General features: G+C 44.3%; 1 protein-coding gene across 5 annotated transcripts in view; it reads left to right on the top strand.

Annotated features, from left to right (window-relative positions):
• Window positions 1–21,936, top strand: part of CAMK2B (calcium/calmodulin dependent protein kinase II beta) — a 205,070-nt gene that overhangs the window by 140,855 nt on the left and 42,279 nt on the right. For 3 of the 5 annotated variants that reach the window (XM_054997387.1, XM_054997385.1, XM_054997383.1), the window contains exons 7-13: window positions 4,610–4,712; window positions 4,817–4,900; window positions 5,887–5,981; window positions 10,222–10,344; window positions 11,802–11,885; window positions 15,990–16,032; window positions 18,599–18,673. In XM_054997387.1, the coding sequence (XP_054853362.1) occupies window positions 4,610–4,712; window positions 4,817–4,900; window positions 5,887–5,981; window positions 10,222–10,344; window positions 11,802–11,885; window positions 15,990–16,032; window positions 18,599–18,673 (607 nt within the window). The remainder of the gene's footprint in view (window positions 1–4,609; window positions 4,713–4,816; window positions 4,901–5,886; window positions 5,982–10,221; window positions 10,345–11,801; window positions 11,886–15,989; window positions 16,033–18,598; window positions 18,674–21,936) is intronic. The other 2 variants (XM_054997388.1, XM_054997386.1) reach the window with 1 other exon arrangement.

Here is a 21,936-nt window from a genome sequence, read left to right as displayed (position 1 = left end):
AGTGTTACGGACGCTCAGCCATAAGCTAAGGTACAGCAATTGCCCATGTTTGTCTGAGTGGCAGTGGGATAAAGGGGAATCTTGTGGTGACAATTCTGTGTTTGTGTGTGTAAGATGTACTTTAAAACTGCTTTCGGGAGGGGGGGACTGTGATGTTTCTGTTGGCGTTTACAAAGATCTGGGGTTCCCCTCTCACTCCACCTCTACTGTAATTGCTGATATATTTTCTCTTTGGGCTGAACAATGGGAATTTGACCCTGAGGTAAAACATTTTAAAGTTGAAAAACAGCAACAACAAAGCTCTACTAATTTAACTTTCTGCTTAAAACAGACAATGCCTGGTTATTTTGTGCATCACACTAATAGGTAGGCTTACTTAGGGCTAGAAGTAACACTCAAGTCCCAGTACTTTTTTATATGAATCACTTCCATAGCTAATGGCCTTGCTTTCACAACTGCCAAATGAAGTTTTACATGAAGATCTGAAATTTGTGCATAAAAATGTCCCCAGACCCTTGGACAATGTTACTGAAGCAGTAAGGCTCATTTTGCTGTTTGCCACAGTGTGATATTTTTGAAATGACTTACTCAAACCTCCTGCATATGGCAGAATACTGGTAGTAACAGTGTTTGGAGATCTTGGGTCTCAATAACAGAATTTTCTTCTAAGAGATGTTGAAACAAAAGTTAAACAAGAATTCTCCTGCTTAGTCTAGGCCTGGCTCAGTGCTCTATTTTTGTACCGATTTGTACAACTAGAAACTGAACTTGTGCTATTCCAAGGAACGGAGCTCTTGCCTATAATACTTGCCTATAATGCAGCGGTAGTGCTCAGCTACCTATGGTAATCTGTAAGAAGATAGATGGCATGAAACATCCTCTATTGGTATAAAAATGTGATTTAATTTTGTACTAGCCCTTTGGTACAAAATGTATGTTCTCTCTCGTCAGCATAGCTACTGATGTGTGCTGATCTGATTTTTGCAAGTAAATGAAACCTTTGATTGAGATTTGGTGCTTCTTTTTGCTGCCAGCTTGTTAGCCTATTGGACAAACTAAATGTGGATATTTAGGTGGCAATTATGTCGTGCACGGACGTGTGGGGTGGGAGGAAGTAGCCTCAGTCATTCTAAGTGCCTTGTTTTTGTACAGCCGCTACGCTGGTCATAGCTGAGGACAAGACAGCCTTTCTACATTGGTGTATGTAGAAAATATGTTTTTAACATAGTTATGAATGCTTTTGAAACTCTGTAGCGGTAACTGTTGTTTAAAAAGTAATCTTTGGAAACTGTAGAGACAATCAGGTCAGTGTCCTATACATAGGAATAAATGGGACATATGCTACTGCAAGTAATCATTGAATTGCCATTTAGGTGTGAAATCCCCCTGTGTCAAACAAGCAGAATTAGATGGCATAACGTGCACAAAATGAATATGTTGATTCATTCCCCAGGCTCTTGCAAGATGGATTAATAAGTAAAAGGATGTATTAAGACAAAGAATACTTCTGCATATCACACCAAAAGTGGTTCTGTGGATGTGATTATCCAGTGACAGTTGGCCGCTCATCTTGACTGGGTAGGATATGTGTATTGGTCAAGGCAGTGGGCAAAGTTCCTAATATTGACCTTACATGAAGTATTAAATTGCCTCACAGAGTTGTACTGAGCGTACTCTCGGTTAGTCCTAGAGAGCTGATGGGGTGGAGATGAGCTTCAAGGCGCCTTGGGCCTAGGCCACCTGAGTTTTTTAGGCAGTAGTCTGCACCTTGCATGATGCCAAAGGCAGGATCTGATGCAGTTTCTATGCATGGAATTGTTCGGTGTGGATACCGGCACGGAGAGTCACTTTCGAATGTGTTGAATACTACAAATCAAACATAATAAAATATTTATGTGACAAAGGTATTCTCTTCCACATTTAATATGCCTTCCAGGATGCCTTCTTTCTGACTAGTATCCTCAATATCTGGACTCTTAAACATGAAGGTGGTGGAGTTGGTTTACTGTATGTGGGTATTCACTGTTAATGGGGATGCAGGTCTGCTTTGCCAAGCGACGGCATTTCCTGATGACCAAAATCCACATTCAGCACATACAGTAAACCAGTTATTTAAAATGGGACCAGTTGTGATGTGGCGTCATTACGACTAACTCTTGATGTTTCGTTTATGGTAGGCAGTGTGCCTTTTCATGCACATAAAATTTTGGCGTTGAAGTTGGAAGATTCCAAGTGGTAACGTAGTTCAGTGAAATCCCTGTAACTTCAGTATGTCCTATTGAGCAGCAGCGTAGCTTAGATAATCAAGCATAATAAACATAGCAGTGAGCTATAACATTTGTTATGTGCCTTGGGAAGCGGGGGGGGGGGGGTAGATCTTTCTGGTGGAAGCATTTCTTCCCTCTCTCTCTTTCCCCTCAATACAAAAACTGAAGGAGCTGCTAGAACCGGGTCTTTACGGGCAGAGTATCATGAAACTGATCAGCAAGTGTCAAACTGGTACCGAATCACAAAACCAAAATGTTGTTCTGCTTGACACATTATTGTTCTTTCACCTCTAGTTTCTGGTTCTAGGAGAGACCTTCAGTTTGGGATTTGACTTGTTCAGAAAGGAAAAGGACAGACTGCAGGGCTCTGCTTCTAATTTATCTTCTCACGTTGATTGGAAAAGATGAGTGAAATGAACGTAAAGCTGTGCAGCTTGATCCTAAGCATGTTGCCTGAGAAGTAAGTCCCACTGTGTTCAATGGGACTTACTCCCTGTGAATAATTACTCTGTTTATCATTGGAAAATTACCTTTGTGTGTGGAGTATTTTGGTAGAGTGAATGAGTTGGAGCTTGTAGGCGGCTTTTATCCTCTCGGGGTTCCTCACGGTGGTGTTCTCCTAAAGACATTAAGAAGAAATTTGCATGGCGTGCAGGACAGTGCCTTTGCACAAAGACGCATGTTCATATACTGGCAGCCACAGCTTGTCTCTAATCCATTGCTAGAACTGGCACACGCTCTCTTCTTAATATTGTAACATTGCCAAAGTTTCCGAGGGGATATTTTTAACTAGAGACTTCTTTGTCTCTGCTGATTCTTAGCAGATATATCTGGAAGTCTAGACAACATACTTGAGAACACGAGGGAAAGTGTGACACAAAGTATATCCGATTAATCTCACCTAATGGAGCGAAAGGTCCAGGCAAAGGCTGGAATGGAGGGGAGCCCTTTTTTGTGCATGCTTGGTGAATACAATGTTGTCTGCTGTGTTGTTGTCCATTTACAAGTTGAAAGCTGGAAATCCAAGGGAGCACGATTATGCTCTGCTTCCATCACGTTGGTGCTTGTTTAGCTTCATAAAGTGGTACAACTTAAAGGACATAAGATCACCAGGCCAACCCTCTGCCGCAAAACAGAGGGACTGACAAAGATACGAATTCTGCCACCAATGTATTGCAAGCATAGCAGAACAGTGCTTGTAGAGGAAATGGCTGCTGCACATTACTCAGGTGGACACAAGGGATTTTTAAAAAGCATATTAAATAGCAACCCAGAATCAGTAGCCAGTCTCAGTTGACTGGAAATTCCTTAGCCACTCCATATTTGGGCTTAGACTGGAGTAACTCTTCTTAGGATTTCACTGTTAATGGGGATGCAGGTCTACTTTGCCAAATAGCAGGACTTCAGCTACGGTACTTCCTGATGACCAAAATTCACATTCAGTACTCCTGGTATCTCCATTTTCTGTTTCAAATTAACATACTGGCACCTTGGTGGAATTTGGGGAGGTGCCACATGATATTTGCCAATCTTAGACCAAGAAAGGTAAAAGCTACTCCCCTGCTATGAAGTAACACCACATTAGCCAACAGGTTAAAAGAAAGTGTTTATTTGCCCTCTTTCCAGTCTAGACTGCTACTTTGGTGTGCAGGAATCTGTGACTACAGTACCAGACTTCCCACAGAGATCGAGCAGTTCTTCCTAACTCTTAACTGACTTTAAAACTAAAAGAGCCTGATTTAAATTTTCTGTCCTCTGCTGGATTGGCCTTGAGAACATTCCTTGTGAGTGAAAAAAGGAACTAAACTGTTTCTGTCTTCCCCTTTGCAATAGCCTTGGCGTGCCTAAATCTGTTGAGTACTTTCCCATAATCCCTGGGAAGTGCCAGATACAAGGGCAGTAATGCTGGTCTAGGGTGGAATTTGATGGGAGGCCTGTAAGTAGAGAGAGAGAATGATTCTGGGTCGCTAAGAGAAGCAGCAGATCAGCTTTTGTCTTTTAATCTAAATAAAACAAACTCAGGAACAGCAGACCAGTCTATCGCTGTGTCCCAATTTTCAGTCCTCAGGCAGCACTTTGCACAAGAGCAGACTGCCCTAAAATATTCTCCCGCTTATCCTGGCTATGGGACAGGGCTATCTCCAGAAAAATAGCTTTTCTCTTTTTTCTGTCTCTGTCATGCTTTTATGGGGTTGACAGCATATCTTTAACCCGCTTCTGCAAACTGTTTGTTGTTTTTTTATTCTGTTTCTTCTTCCTCCTCCTTACTTTAAACCAAACCAATACTGTACATGATTATGTTAAAATGGCATCCTATGTTAAATTGGGGCCCACCATGACAGCCGGAGAACCTGCTTCTGGCCAGCAAATGCAAAGGAGCGGCGGTGAAATTGGCAGATTTTGGCTTGGCGATAGAGGTGCAAGGAGACCAGCAGGCCTGGTTCGGTGAGTGATAGTCGGAATCTCTCCCTTCCCTTATTTCCCAGCATGATTTCCTGGCCCAATAATTGCACAAACCACATGTGTTGGCCACTCTTGTTTTCTCTCAGGCTTTGCAGGAACTCCCGGCTACCTATCTCCAGAAGTCCTACGCAAAGAAGCCTATGGCAAACCTGTGGATATCTGGGCATGTGGTAAGATCAAACTGTTTGGCTTCTTGCTGTGGCTCAGAGTAAGAAAGTTAAAAACGTCAAAGGGTTTTCTGAGGCCTGGGTCACACATGAAGGAATATGAAGTGGTGGAATGGACTGTGTTACTTCAGACTGCAGGCAGAAGATCATGGAGAAACACATTTTGGAATGCTCTCCTGTTGTGAAGCCCCCTGAAGATACAAAACCAGCACAGCAAGCAAAGAACTGTGTTAGAATGTGAGGAATAAAAGGTTTCTCAATGCCATGCTGGATTTCTGTTGGCATGGAGCTGGAATTTACCACCTACAGTCCATTCTTCCATCTTAGCATTCTACCACCTCATTCTCCAGCATGTGTAACCAGGGTTTTATTCCATTCACTGTCCACCAGTAATAGCAGGCTATGATTATTTGCTTCTCTCTTGGAACTATGGAAGGGATGGATCACTTTATGTTCACCCACAGTTAGGAACTAACAAGCTGCAACTTTGTTGAGACTTCCTGCAATTGAAGAGTGAGGCTCCAGATAAACGAAGAATACATTCCAAAGGAAAGGAAGGAAGAAGGCAACCAGAGACAGGCATTTTAGGAGAAGTCTCTCCCTAAAGGCTACTTAGAAAGAATAAGAAAGCGTCCTTGTTTGGCTTTTCCCCACTCTAGGAAGTGTCTGCATGTCCAAGGTCCGTTATAAGAACATAGTCCAGAGTTTACCTTGAGGTCCATCTAACTAATTCTCGTATGTCTTCCACACATGATCTATGAAGTCACTGATGAGAAGAGCAGAGAAGCAATTGTCAGCCCCCACCCCAGTCACATAGGCTTGTGCACAAAGATGGTCAAGATGAAGAACCAGGAATATATATCTTTGGTTAAGTGAAAGGAAAAAAATATATTACCAGCTTTCTTTTTTGACAAGCCTGAGTGGTAGAGTGAGAGAGATGAGGCCTTAGGTGTGTTTCTAAATTGCCGCCGCCCCGTTTTTTGCCATAGGTGTTATTCTTTACATCTTACTGGTTGGGTATCCTCCATTCTGGGATGAAGATCAGCACAAGCTGTACCAACAGATCAAGGCTGGAGCCTACGATGTGAGTAGTTGCTTCTTTCTCGGGTCTTTGCTACATTGTCCACATAACGTCTCTTTCTAGGCTTAGGAAAAACCTGGTCCTGATTATCGGCTTTTGTTTACACGGGAGCCAGTGTGGTGTATTGGTTACGTTGTCAGACTAGGAATGGGGAGACCTGGGTTCAAATCCCTCTTCAATCATGAAGTTCATTGGCTGACCTTGGGCCGGCCATGCTTTTTCATCCCAGCCTACCTGGCACTAAGGATAGAACAGAAGAGAGGAGTACTGTGGATGCTTCCCTGAGCTCCCTGGAGGAAGGGTGGGGTGAAAAAGTGATACATCTTTTGTGAGGAAGCCGAGGGGAGTGCTGCCTGCCTGGATTCACATTATGTTTTTAAAATATAGACTACAAGGTGGCTCCCATAAATATTAAAAATGTGTTTCAAAGTTTAAACAACACACACTAAAACAAATAAACAGCAGCAGCCCGTGCACCAAATAAATAGCAACAGTGGGAGGAGGTAGCAGAAGAACAACCCTAAAGACACTGACATTGAAAGTACTTTCAAATAAAATTTAACCTTGGCTCTGAAGCAAACAAAGAAGTGGGCACCAAGTGAATGTTTTTAGGGAGGCTATGCTATAGACTCTGCATCACAACAGAGAAGACCGTGGCCGATTCCAGACGACTAACCTGAAGGCGCTGCATGCCGCCATGTTCCGACGTCGCGCCAAACTCGCGCGAGAAAACGCGATATTTCGCATTTTCCCCGTCGCGATCCGGAACACGGCGGCATGCAGCGCCTTCAGGTTAGTCGTCTGGAATCGGCCCGTGTCTCTTGTAATTGCTCATTTCTGTAATGTGGGGGTACTAAGAGAAGGCCCTCAGAATAGACAGCGTTTATGGCAGGTGGTGGCCTTTCAGATACTGTTCGATGCTAACGTTGTGTGTCTCTAATGGAAGTCATGCTAGCCTGTATTCAGTTGCTGGGTTTGGGGGTGGGGGGGTTGCATGTGGAGGTCATTGGACTGATACTCTTTCAGCTCATGTCCTTCCCATGCACAAAGTGCACTTCTGCCCCTGATGCAGACAGGGTTGGGGGTAAAAACAAATCGCTATCTGTGTTCAGGTTCACAAAACCCGTCAAAATATGCTCCTCCCTAATTTGTGTATCTGCTCACTGACCATTAAACCGCATAATCTAGCATTCTCACAGTGGAGACTGCATCTCACATTTCATTTTTCAAAGACAGTGGAGAGACCAACTCCATGTCATCAAAATACATCCAGGCATCTGAAATTAAAGAAAAAAATATGCATTTGTGTCAATGTCGACAGAAGTCTTAGCAGTCTGTTGGAGTGAGGGTGGGAATAAGGTGGTCAATGGATTTGAGATGAAAACTGCTTTGGAGCTGGCCTACCTTGTACAGCACACCAGACCTGGTCTGTGTCAGGTTCAGAATGGAGTCTCTTTGGTTATAACATAAATGTCAGGTTCAGAATGCTTTCCTTTATGTTATAACCAAAGAGACTCCATTTTAATTCTTTTAGTATTCGGAGTGCTTTATTCACAGGTGCCAAGACGTTCCCTAGCAACTATCTCACAGAAGAGGAATGTTTTGACTACAGCTTTTCCAGCCTTGGGAAACTTTCACTTTCTCAGCTTCAAGCGGCTTGTTTTGAGAACTATGGGGGGAGGCTGGGCCTGCTGGGGTTTGATACTCTGTACCTTGTTCTTTGCCTATCATTCGTAACAATACACGTGTACCAGCCCAGATATTGCATCTGGGCCAGTGGACTATAATGATTGCTTTTTTCAGTAAATCTTTTGAAAACAACGGACTCTTGTCTGTGCAGAAGGTAGTCTGGATTACAATTATTATTTAGCCACAGGTCTGACATTCTGTACAGGCAATAAAATGAGGTTGGTGGAATGCTGAGATGGTAGAATGGATTGGACCATTTTAGTCTACAGGGACAGTGGTGTGGAGGTCCCTTTTTATTGGACTTCAGTATTATGACCTCTCTACAAATAGAAAACCAACATAGCAAAGGGAAGGGCTTTTCCGGGGATGGGGGCGGTATTCAAAAGAGCTGAAGTAGTGCTATGGTTAGGGCTTTCAACTCCAGCTTGGGAAATGCCTCAAGATTTGGGGGCAGAGCCTGGGAAGGGTGGAGTTTGAGGAAGGAAGGTTGCTCAGCAGGGATATAATGCCATAGAGCCTGCCCCCACGCTGCCGTTTTTTACAGGGGAACAGATCTCTGGAGATTAGTTAAAATTCCTGCCACACATGGAGGGTGGCAATCCTAGCTACAGTCCTTTCTTTTACCTCATTCTGCACTATGTCCAGACCCAGCCTCAGAGAAACTTTGTAAACTAAAATTGTATGGGATGCATCTTCAATCACTGGTCATGCTAGAAGCGTATATCTAAGGAGGGGACAGCAGATACTCCAAAGGAACAAGTGCTATGACTCTTACTCTAGCTGGGCAGATGGGTGCTCACAGGACTTTTCAGTATCTCACTTTGGACTGACACCTGAATGCAGCACAGCAGCATGCTGAAGCTTCTGTGTGGTTGTGCTGGGCCAAGCAATGGAGGGTGCTGTTAGATAACTCTTCAGATTGGATTCCTCAGCATGTCTCATGAACAACTCCCATGACTCTGCTCTTCTGTTCAGAGTCTATTATATTTCTCTTGTGGAGAGGTTGTTGTCCTCCACTCATCCTGTTTCCATGGGAGATTCAAGAAGCATAGGGACACATACAGTTGGCCTATGATTATATTTCCAAGGCCTCTTAAGAACACAACTACAGGTTGCATTGACAATGCTGGTGGGAGTGGGATAAAGGGGTAGGAAGGAATAAATCTGTAGGGGAGGGGGAAAAAATCTAGAATATCCTATGACAGATCCTTGAGTATCTTAAAGATCTCTTTTATATTAAAGATATATTTAAGGAAGAATGCAAAGTTCTAAATAATGTAGTGATTCTCAAACTTTGGAATGTCTACTGGTGAGAAAGGTGGGATATAAATGAAGTAAAATTAAAATTCCTCCTAAGTTCATTAGACTGCCAGGAGGTGGGGGTGAAGATAGATCTGAGCCATGCTGGTAATCTACAGTTAGGATGCATTGGTCAGTCTAGGGCCATTTCCACACTGCTTACCGGCCTCGGAACATCGCGCTGAGCTTCCGGAATAACAGTGTCTTCTTGGCGCAATTTCGGGCGAGAACTACTGTTCTTGACCGAGAACTATTGTTCTCGCCCAAAATTGTGCCAGGAAGACGCTGTCATTCCGGGAGCTCGGCGCAATATTCTGTGGCTGGTAAGCAGTGTGAAAATGGCCTAAGTTTTTCCTTCTCTGTGTCACCTTCCAACCTGAAAAATGATCACTTGCCAACTGAAGCTGGAGTTTCAAGGCAATGTGGCAAACCAAATAGGAATTCACCAGTTTCCTGTGTGCTCCCTGTTGGCTGATTGCCTCCAGAAGGGGTCTTCTACTTACCTCCCTTGCTTCTGCACTGTCTCGTAGTGATTAGTTATCATTCTTTACAATGGTATTGAGTACAATAAGCCATAAGCCTGGCTCCCCTGAAGACATGGTACAGAGCAGTAGCACAGGAACACTGTTGACGTTCCTCCTTGGAGTACCTCCTTTTTCTCACATATAACAACTCAGAGCAGATTGTGAACATTTGAATCTCTCTTCACCACAAGCCTCACTCCGCAGATTTCCTCAGGGATTTTGAGGATTTGTTTCTCCATTTGGTAGCCTTCCCCACCCTCCACCCCACGCCCACTACAGTTTTTTACTTTGCTGGCACTTCCTCTTTTCATCTTTGTGTGCTTTTTGTGCACATTGATCTAGCTACACTTTCAGTGACAGACTGACTACAATCCCAGGAATGGATGTTGGGCATACTTTAGGTACTAGAATGCTTCATCTCCTGCTACTTCCGTGGAATGCGATAGGAGTCTGACTCCAGATTCTCCTCTGCTAGCTGAAAATCATTTGGGCTGGGGGGGGGGGGTTCTTCAAAATCTTTAGCCTCCTACATATATGGAAAACTTTAAAAGTGTGCTCTGAGTTTCACCCATGCAATAACTGCAAGGGAAAATTTTATGACTCCGAGAATTTCAGCCACTGAAATCAATGGTCTTTCAGAAAATGCCTGCCTGTTGAATGGGAGCTTCCTCCTCCTTGGGCACTGAAGTGTTCTCCAACATAACCTTCTTGTAACATCTTCTTGTCTGCAGTTTCCTTCTCCTGAGTGGGACACGGTCACCCCTGAAGCAAAAAACCTCATAAACCAGATGTTAACTATCAACCCTGCAAAGAGAATCACAGCTCATGAAGCTTTAAAACATCCATGGGTCTGTGTAAGTGTCACTGTTGCTCTTGTCTTTGTACCTGACATTCACTGCTTATCATTGGAAGGAAATAACTTCTGAATCTACTTCCCCCCTTTTGTATAATCCTACTATATAATTCCCTTAGCATCTTCCCGACAACGCACGTTTATTCAGGTGCGCCTGAACGGCACACCAGGATAAAGGTGTGCCAGGGAACGCTGCCAATGGAGGGCGCGGGCTAGGTAGCCCAGCTGGAGGAAGAGGGCGGCGCAGGAAGAGCGATGCGCTCAAGCCCCAGTGGAGCCCGGGCAACGGGGCAGAGGCGAAGCGCCCGGTGCCCCTGGAGCCTCACCGCACCACACCACGGTGCTCCACGGTGGGGACCGGGCGGAGGTGAAATGCCCATCACCCTCGGAGCCCTGCTGAGCCGCGGCACAGCGCTCTCGGTGGGGACCAGGTGGAGGTGAAACGCCCGTCGCCCTCGGAGCCCTGCCGAGCCATGGCACGGCGCTCTCGGCGGGGGCCGGGCAGAGGCGAAATGCCCGTCCCCCTCGGAGCCTTGCTGCACCGCACCATGGCGTGCTCAGCAGGGACAGGGCAATGGGGCATGAGCAATGCGCCCATCGCCCTGTGAGGCCCACTGTAGCCGGGCATGTGGAGGGAAGAGCGAACCGGCTCTGCCCTCCCTCCCTGGCTCCACACCCTGCCTTCCAGCCCTCCCCAGACCCCTCCTGCTTCTCCACCCTCCCCAAACCCCCATTGCCTCCCTACCTGCCACCCCTCCCCAGACCCCTCCTGCCTCTCCCCCCTCCCAAGACCCCCACTGCCTCCCTACCTGCCATCCCTCCCCAGACCCCTCCTGCCTCTCCACCCTCCCCAAACCCCCATTGCCTCCCTACATGCCAGCTCTCCCCATACCCCTCCTTCCTTCACTTCTCCCCAGACCCCCCTTGCCCCCCACCTGCCAGTCCTTCCCAACACTCCCCCCCCAGCCCGTTGTATTTATTTGCACAACAGGCTCTGTTTCTAGTATATATATATATTTAAAATCCTGGAAAAGGTATCAGAATCACTTATAGGCGAAGTTTCATAGGTGGTCCTGTTCTAGGCAGAGGTTTTGCCTCATCTGTGAAAGCTGCACATCAGCCTTTGGTGTTGACCTGAAGTGCTCCAAAATGTTGGTCCCTTATAGTATCCAGATTCTTGAGAGCCGCAATCAGAAAAGTCTTGCTGATCAAGAGTATATAATACTTATGTACTCTGCTAGTGTACAGACTTCCTGTAATTCCATGGCACAGCAGTACATTAAAGCACAGCAGGGGTATACCTGAGAGGTTTGTGAAAATAATATCCACTGCATGTCTTAAGATTCCCCTGTCTTTTTATTTTATTTGCTGTTTTCTCCTTCCTATGTCCATTTCTGTTGCCAAGGAATAAGTTCCAAACTTTGTTCATTTTACTTTTTTATTTTTATCTTTTAACAGCAACGTTCAACAGTGGCCTCCATGATGCACAGACAGGAGACTGTAGAGTGTCTGAAAAAATTCAATGCCAGAAGGAAGCTCAAGGTAAATTTTCTTAAAGACTGTAGAAAACTTAAGTGTGGGAGATGTTGAGGGATTTCCAGTGCTGAATCTGTTTGCACTTTTATCTGTCCACATACACTTATACTCTCTTCCATACTAATCAATTTGCAGTATAATCATATACCAAGTAATTCCAGAGTGGAGTAACTCTGCATAGGATTGCACTGTTAGTTTCTTCTCCTGATTAATTCTCTTGCTCATAATTCTTGTCCCCTTCTCACCAACTCAGTCCTAGAAGCTTCTGCACTACCTTTCCTTTCTTTCTCGCACTACCAAAGCACTGCCCAGATTCTTCAAAACAAAGTTAACATATGAATTCCAACCAGTTCCTTCTTTCTTTCTTCCTTTCCTATATGATCTTTTCCATTCTGCCTTGCTTTCTTCTCTCTTTCAGTTCCAAAACATTATTCAATCACTTTCAGTTTCTCCTACTTCTTCTTTCCCCATTCTTCCTACACTTTCTATCCCCTTATCTTTTCCTCCACTTTCCAGTCAATCTAGCATACTTTTGCTAAAGTAATTTTATCTGTTATTTATATGATCACTATGTCAGAAGGCTACTTGATAGAAAATTCCTAGATGGTACTGCTGTGTAGGAAATAATGTGCATGTGACAATTATATATGTGACTGCTGAACATTATGGGAAGTATGTATATGCCATGGTATCAGCATGAGCAATAGCTGTACACTATGATCTGTAATTGGACTGCATGGAAATTTGTAGTGTGCAAGACCACTCTAAGTCTCTGTGTTGGCTGTCCAGTGCTTTTCTTCAGTGGTCCATTGGGAGTGGGTCAGTCCGTACTGTTGGGAAGCGACTCCTCTCCAGTGCAGGGTCAGTCGATCTGATTGGTCCTGGAAGGGGAGAGGCTTCCTCAGCTCTTCAGTTTTTTCTGGCCCTGCTTAAGTGCAGGATATTGACTGCAGTGCTACATCGAGCACGGGATCTTGGCAAGGCAAAAAAAAAGGGGGAAAGGGAGGCAGAAGACAGAGAAAGAGCTCGCCGCAAGCCTAGCTTCCACGGCTCTTGCATGGACTCCCTCAGTAGATTCCAGCCTTCAGGCTAGGAATCCCACCCACCCACCCCCATCGGCTCCTACAGTCGGGGGACACGGTAGAGTCAGAAGACGCCGGCAGGAGTAATGTTGGGCCGACAAGCCTGTACTTCAGCTCCTGTGTAGTCACTTAGAAGCTTCTCTGCACACCCGGGGACAGCTTGGGGGCAGGTGGGGTGGTAAGAAGCCTTCCAAGGTCAGATTCTTGTTTTTTCCTCTGATCTTTCTGGTTAGTTTGTCTGAGTTGTGACCCTTTCACCTCCGTCCAGCTCCTTTCTAGACTGCTATCCAGCTACTGAACGCTGTTCCTGTTGGCGGGAAAAAAGTGCAATGGCTGCGAAGGCAGGTTTATCACCCACTGCAGGAGTAGAGGGCGCCCTTTGTAACCTGGAACTCCCTAGCTCTCCAAATTCACTCTCCTCCCATCAGTCCCCAGGGGATGAAGGGGGAAATCATGCTGGATCAGAACCTACAGGCCAGGAAGTTAAAGCCCACCTATTATCCTGGCTTGGTTCTGAAATGAGAGAATTTAAGGAAGAGTTGAAGGAGTATGGTTTTCTTCTTTGTCAGACGGGGCAGGCAAAAGGGCTCATCCTCCTAAAATAGGCAAATGCAGGGGGACATCACCTTCCCCACCTAAAACCAAAAAACGAAGGGAGGTGGAAAGTCCCACATATGGGGAACCTAGCCCCTTGGAAGATGAGCACTCAAACTCTGAGATGTCAGACTTATCCTCCATCAACGAGGAGGGAGGACTATCAGAGGAAGAGGATAGCATAGCCACCACACAGGTGCGGCTTTTCCCTCAGGAGGTCTTTGCCAGACTTCTACCCAAAGTGCTGAGGGTTCTAGAGATTACACCAACATGCCCAGAAAAACAGACACGGGGTCTGCCTTTCCACAGGGGTCAGAATGAGCCTTACCTAAGAAAGGCAGTCTACAACCTGGCTTGCCCTTACCTGCTGTTTTCCATATCATGAAGGCAGAATGGGAGACACCAGCAAAATCAAAGTCCACTCAGCCAATTGTTTCCAAGTTATACCCCCTTACTACTGATGCGGCTAAGGAAATCATGTTGCCCATCATAGATGACCCAGTTTCTAGCCTGGCAACCACCTCTGTGCTTCCCATGGGAGCGGACAGCCTTCCAAAGCACCCCTGCGATAGAAGAATTGAGCAGGCATTATGTAGAAATTTTGACACCTCGGCAACATCAATTAGAGCCTCAGTGACGGGCTCCTCATTTGCCAGAGCAGCCTTCTCCTGGGCATCAGATTTCGCTGCAACAAAGAGTAACATTCCGAAGGAGATCAAGGATGAGGTCAAGAAAATTGCACTAGCAACGGCCTTCGCTGCAGATGCGTCTATAGATGCCTTCCAGTTCTCCTCCAGAGCCATGGGATTCAACGTTGTGGCAAGAAGGAACACGTGGCTACGGAAATGGGAGGTGGACCCCTCAGCCCAGGCAAAGGTGGCGGCCATCCCATTCAAAGATTCCTCCGTTTTGCTTATGAGGGGAGGCACTTCCAGTATCAGGCGCTCCCTTTTGGGCTCAATTCATCACCCAGGGTTTTCACCAAGGTTCTGGTAACACTTGACCTTTCTCAGACTATGAGGGATATAACTTTTTCCTTACTTAGACGACATTTTAATAAAGGCTCCCTCCATGCAGGAGGGACTGGAAGCAGTAAAAATGACATTGAGATGCCTAAAGAAACACAGATTCGTTGTCAACACAAAAAAAGAGTTCCCTCATCCGAAGGCAGAAGATTGTTCAATTGGGAGTTCTACTAGACACGGTAGAGGACAGGATGTACTTAACTCTTGAGAGACAAAAGAAGCTACAGTCCCTGATTTTACAGATACGGAAGAACCAATATCAGGAGATCCATGTCTCTGGCACAACTGGTAGGCATGATGGTATCCTGCCAGGATGTAGTACAATGGGCAAGATTCCACACATGCCCACTTCAATGGTTTCTTCTTCCTTATCAGAGAGCCATAGCTCACAGAAAGCACCTCTTGATAAAAGTACCAAGAAGCGTCCTTCAACAGTTGGAGTGATGGGTGGATCCATACTGGTTCCAGTTTGGAGTCCCTCTCAGGGAGCTGAAGAAAGTGGTGCTAACTAGGGGTGTGCAAAAAAAAAAAGTTTCCCGCTTCGGGAAACCCAAAGCAGAAAAAAGAGTCAGCCCTGCTTCAGTGTGCTCTGTAAAGATTCGTGGGGTTTGTGTCGGGCCCTTTAAACTCCATCTGTGTCGTGAGAGAACACTCGCCGCCGCCCCCCCCCCCCCCGGGTGACCCAGGTGAAGCATGGAAGTGCCCTTTCACTGCCGCTTGCAATGCGAGTGGTGGCGAAAGGGCCCTTTAAACTCCATCTGGGTCATGGGGAAAACCCTCCACAACCCAGGTGAAGCGCGGAAGGGCTCTTTCACCGCCGCTTGCAAAGGGCCCTTTAAACTCCATCTGAGTCACGGGGGAAACCCTCCACGACTCAGGTGAAGCATGGAAGGGCCCTTTCCAGCTGGCTGGAGGGAGGGGGAGAGTTTAAAGAGTAAAACGCTCCCAGCACGCTTGCAAACGGCATGGGGAGCGTTCTTCCATTCAAACCGTCCCCCTTTCCAGCTGGCTGGAGGGAGGGGAGACAGTTTAAAGGGAAAAACACTCCCCGTGCTGCTTGCAAGTGGACGGCGCAGGAAGAAAAGAGGCAGAAAAGAGGCAAGAAAGACAAATTAGGTGTATGCACAAAGCAGGATTTGTTACTTACATTTCATACACGACTAGAATTTGCTATGCAAAATCATCATTTAAAGAAACCGTGGTTAATCATGTCTCCTGAATGCCGCTAATTTCACAGATACAAGCTGTAGAAAATTATTTTTGCTCATTCAGAGATGCTCCTCCAAGGTTGCCATATATTTAAACTGTTTTCTCCATTTTCTTAAAAGACCTCCATTGTCCTTAAAATCAGTTTGAAAAATTCCCTCTGAAAATCTTTCTATTTAAAAACTCTGTTTTCTTCTTTTTAGGGTGCAATTCTTACCACTATGTTGGCAACAAGAAACTTTTCAGGTGAGAGCTTTGCTTTCCTTAATGAAAAGAGAGATATTCACACCACTGTCATTTACGTTCCCTTTTTAATTAAAAGAAAACCCGTGTAACCGAGGTCATCTTAAAGCTGGGCTTCACAAGCGTAAGCACTGTCCAAACTCCACCTGTAGATTTTGTTAATTAATCTCAGTCTTGGAGTGTGACATCGTTCTCTTTATCTTCTTATCCTGGCTCTCTTTGGCATGGCAGTATTGTGATGTGGAAGGTTATAAACTGGGACCAGGTATACAATGCAAACTAATTTATTTTGCTGACTGGGTGTCAATCAGTCTCTGCATGTAAAGCCAATCAGGAAGAAACCTGGGGTGTCCTGGAATGTCCTCTTACATGATTTCTTTCAAGAACTCTGAGTATCCTTTGACTGACTCCTGGTATTGTCTCACCTCCTTTTTCCTTCCTCTAATTCCCCTGCAGAAGCTTTAAGAACACAGCCACTTATACCAGTTTGATTCAGCATTGTCTATTTAGGATTCTGATTTTGGAATACAGGCTTATCAGAGACTATTCCCCCTGCCCTGACATGACTGACATTTAGGAAGAAGGAAGTATCACACACACACCCACATGTGTAATTATTCCTTTGGAGCACCGCTACACCTTATTATTATGAAAAAGTACATAGTAACCGCAAGGAAATACCTCTTGTTTGCAATTTGATTTTGAATATATCCAAGAGTTGCCCTTTGGACCTTATCTTGTCTCCCAGTCCCAAATCTCTACTCCCATATCTCCTGAAAGGTGTAATACAGTGCCCCTGTTACTACTACTATTACCTCTCAACCCCAAACCTCTTCTCCCATATCTCCTGAAGTCTGATCCAGTGCCCCTGCTGCTACTATTACTTTTCACGAATTGTATGCAAGTAATCCTAATTTCAAAAAAATCTTGGTAATATATTATTAGAGTGGACATCTCAAGGACATCTTCTGTTGGTTTTGCAGACATTGAGTGTGTCTTTTTTCCTTCTTGACATTTCACGTTTAGCTTCATGACCACCATCTGATCAGTCAGAGAGGAATTTGCCCGCCTGTAACAGCCTGGTCCCAAGGGAGATAAGCTGCTGTTCCAAGCTAGAGAAGTTGAAGAAAAGTGCCTTTGTTTTACAAGAGACCACAGGGTGTAAGATGGCTGAGTAGATTCCGCAAGCAAGAATCCACCCACTCACACTGTTTCTCCCTCCTCACTCTCCCACAGGGCTTCCTTTTCTCATCCCCTGTTCATGGGCCTCTTCCAGGCCCCATGAATTTTACCGCAAACAATTCAAAACAAAATCCATATTCCGCAACTAGGAAATCCAAATTCCTCAATCAGGTGGAAAAATTCTATAAAATCCCATAATATTAAAAGAAATTATATTCTAGCACTAACCATGAACGTTTGATTTGTATAATTCAAAACACAGATGTTACCTTACCTTTTTGTGGAATTTGGAATTTCTGGGCAGAAATTGGGTGTTGTTATACAGAAAGATAAGAAAGCAGTAACATTTTAAAGATGGTAAGGAAAGAACAAAATGCATTGAAGAGTGAACATTGGGGGAAAATATTCATAATCCGTCTTATTCTGTTCCTATTAGCTACTGTTGGTAGCTATGGAGAATGACTGGATCTCCTGTCATTTTATCTGGGGAAGCCGCTGAATTCTAATACTCTCCTGATCCTACCAGCTGGAAAGTAGATGATGGATTGTAAATACCCAACTATCTTTTGCTGGGTAGCTTGTTCTGTGACAATTGCCAGATTCTATAGATTTACTGAATGAACTGAGTCCTTGACTGCTACTGGGTCTAAAACTTGGCATTCAGATTTCCACTGCTGAGGCTACGCAACTCCTCAGTCAGTTCTACAATCATAGTGGAGGAAAATTCAGAGATGATATAGAAGTGCTAATAAATTGTTATCACGGTGTCTTCATCTCTGTAAAGAGGCTCAGGAAGAAAACCGCAGAAGTGGTACACGGCTTATGAACATCCTGTGCTGCATGGTAATTCTGTGAAACTCTTGCGGTTGCAAACCTCACAATAACGATGCTTTTTTGATGTTCACACCTTGATATTTCTGCTAGATTTTTATGACATAATTCGAATAGTAGGAATGCAAACAACTTTCCCTGACTCTCTGTAAGGCCAAAAGAAGCAGTAGCTTTCCTCTAAGAAGCAGCGACTTCCTCTGCTATCCTGTGGCCAGGATATATTGTGGTTCCCCAACCAGATGCTGTGCAGGATGGGGTTTCCAGAGCAGTCAGCAGCACAGGAGGATTTCAGGATAACTTTTGACAAGGTGGATTGACCCATGGATTGTGTAAAAGTGAATGCACGTTTGCTACCGGTAGTCAAGTCTCTTCATCTCAACTTTAACTCTAATCTTTTTCTGCTTCCTTTGTCTCCTTTCTTTCCCCTTCTTACTTTCCCTCTGTCTTTCTCTTTTCTCTCTCTCTCTCTTTCTCTCTGTTCTTCTCTAATTCTTTCCCCATCCCTTTCCCGATTTGCTGTCCTTTATTTCTTTGTTTCCCAACCTGGTGCTAACAGTGGGCAGACAGACCACCGCTCCCGCCACAATGTCTGCAGCAGCCTCCGGTGCCACCATGGGGTTGGTGGAGCAAGGTAGACGTGTCCTGAAGAGACCCTCCTTACTTCCCCTTTCTCACTTTAAAATTTGAGCGCATGAAGTGTCACTCATCTCAAGCACCTCATCACACCCTGTTTTAAGAATCTAGGACTTTCACAACCAGTAGCAAATACTCTTCTCCATATATCCTACCTTTGTATATGCTACCAAATACCATTAACTACAATTTGGCCCCAACTGTATATTTGTCAGTGATGGCAATTCTAGCTCACCCCATCAAATGATGCTTGGAAACAATTATATTAAAAAGGTCATAGGAAAATGCACTTTAAGGGTTCCATTCAGGTGTTGCTGAAATGATTTATGAATCTCAGTTTAGTGTTAAACAAGAGAAATATTTAACTCCAGTAACATAAAAGGAAATGCATAATATTCCTTAGGAGGCAGGGAAGGACAGAATCTTAAATTTTCCTGTAGGAATATTGTGGGTGTTAATTATGGCACTGCCTCCACATATCCTACTTCTGTAGGTAATACCAAGTACTACGAGTTATTACTATGTAGAATTTATTTAGCACCAGTAGTGAGCTGGGGGCAGAGCAGCTCATACATGGAGCAAGAAATGATGACAGTCTAGTGAGAGAGTCAGTTGGCAGCATGCCCATCGTATCCAGCCTTCTCTTGACTTTTCAAGCCCACTCCGTCCCTTCCCAGCTTTCCAGTGCACCCCTCTAAGGCCACTGAAATCAGTGAAATTAGAAGGTTGTAACTCATCTTAGGATTACGCTGTGAAGTTCCATTTTTTATGTGACAGGGTCCCCTTTCACCAGGAAATAACAGGTCTTTTCTGAGGCCTTTTTAGTGACCTTTCATTTTTGAATGGGAGAGGATCTAGTCATGTAGAAAGAGAGACAGTGGACAGGAAAAAGGGAGATGTCATTATGACCAGAGGGACTAACCCTTGAGCTGTAATGCTGAGGAAAGACCAGCTTAATAAACTGGAAAAATTGGTTAATGGTAAGAATGAGTTTTATATATAATTCTTCCTTCATGGGATATTTCACTTCTTTTGAACATGTAAATGCTTACCACATAATTATATGTGGTTTCCAGCAACGGAAAGATCTACATTTGAGTTAATTACCAGCAAAATTCTCAAAATAACAGTAGTATAATATCTTTTTATGAGGACAAACAAAGTATCGCAAAACATGAAGCAAGCTTTCAGGTTTCCCGGAACTTTTCATCAGGCGGCCGAATGTTTGGTAAAACAGAAAGAGAGGGTTAGAGAAAAGGCTATTTCAGAGCATGATGGAAGGACACAAAATCTAGTTGGTGGTCTTAAAATGGGATACCGACTGTGTTGCAGACTTAATTAGATTGGATAGTTCTGGGTGCAAAACACATTTCAAGTTACACCAGTCTGCTAGGACAGGAAGGGGAAAATGGCTGTGCTTCATGTTTCTCCATCCCAGTAACCTTTGGTGCATCTTGAAAAATAATTTAACCCAATATTATGTAAGCCAACTAAGTCTGCAGCACATCCTGTATTGTATTCCATTTTAAGATTCTACTAACTGTAGACTAGGGAATTCCTCTTCATGCCCTAAAATACCACCCCAAAGGAGGAGGACTGAACAGTCAATCTGCTGAAGAGCTTGTTCACTGTTTTTGATGAGTTTTTGGTTGTAAAAAGGCATTATACTACTGTTGTTTGGGGAATTTTTAATGTCTCTAAACTTGGCTAAGTATAGTCTTTAATTACTAGTCCTAAAGCATAGCTAGTGGCATTTAGTCTTTCTGACCAGAAACACCATTGTAGCAAAGGTACTTTCACAAGGACAAATTGTCTTTGATCCTTTATGGAATTTTAAAATACAATGTAATTTGCTACTTGGCAGCGCACAGATACCAAAGCATGTACATTCCTAATGCAGTAGGGAAATAATGGATTCTTTAAGACATTATTTGTTTCACCACTGCTTGCTATATAAATGGGCAGAAGTGAGGTTCTTTCACCTGCAGAACTGATGTTCACATGAAAGTTTTCTGTATGTGTAATTTTGTGTTACTGGTGATGTGCAGTTGTGTTAATGGAGCATAAAGGCACATTTCTATATGCTGCTGCAAATTTAATCTGCAGCCATATGCAGATGTCACAACAAACCTTTTTGTTCATAATGGACATGTACACAGGTTGTTTGACATTCCCTCTTCCCTTCACACATGGAGTGTCAGTGGAAACTTCTGGGAAGCTTGGGTAGTCTAGTCTTCAGTCAAATGCCATATTTGCTGTGATGTCTGAATATAGGTGTATGGACAAACTGCAGTTTGTTTCCCCTGTACAAACTGGGGTTCCAGTCTGAGATAGTTTAGAATTCCAGTTTGGAGAAAGGAAACAGCCTCTACTTTGCCCATGCACCTGCACGCAGATTTCATGTCAAAGAGCACTTTGTTCAAAGGCTTCCTAATCCAGATTTCAATCACACTCCATGTGTGAAGGGAGGAGAGAGGTAGTACGTGAGCATGTCTGACTAGTTGTGTCCATGATTGTCACAACCAAACAGATTTGTTGGGTCATATGAATGCCATTCATATCAGTAAGATGCAAAGACAAATGCCTTTCTCCCATTCAGAACAGTCACCACTCCACTGAGGGTGGTGTTCCTTGCTCAGCTGGTGGGAGGCAGACCGCATCTTTACAGACTAGACATACTGATAATTTACTCTGGAGAAGGTGCAAGCATCCGTTCTTCTCTTGTATGAACTCGCAGCATTCAGCTGACCCCTTTGATACAGCCTAAGGCAGGCATGTTTGGGCACCTACAGTAAGACAAATTAAGGTTGGATTGTATAGTTTCAACATCCATCTCAAACTGGCTGCAATTGTTATATTTAGGAAACTATTCTGACGAGATAAGTAAGAGAGTTCTCACTTATTTACGGTGCATACAGACATACCTACCTACAGAACCCAATGCGATTATTTCTCATATAGGCAACCACTGCTGTCTCCTCCCCTTTCCCTCATAAGGCACACAGGTACCTGACTAACATACTGGACCTGAGTTTTCTCCTTTACACCATGGTTTTGTGCATAAGGGTTTTTTTTAAATTAAAAATAATCAGAAGCCTAGTATGCTACTCTGGTAATATGTTCATTAGCAATGTTTTTTTAAAAATCAGTCAGGTTTTTTGTCCATTTGAAACCCTCTTTCTCAACGGGAGGGGGATTTGGCACAAAGACCAACCAGTTAGCTGTATGCACCCTTAAATATGTTTCACCATGATCAAGGCT

The sequence above is a fragment of the Eublepharis macularius genome, chromosome 14 (assembly GCF_028583425.1).
Source record: "Eublepharis macularius isolate TG4126 chromosome 14, MPM_Emac_v1.0, whole genome shotgun sequence".
Lineage (NCBI taxonomy): Eukaryota > Metazoa > Chordata > Lepidosauria > Squamata > Eublepharidae > Eublepharis > Eublepharis macularius.
This window is presented reverse-complemented; position numbering and strand designations above follow the sequence as displayed.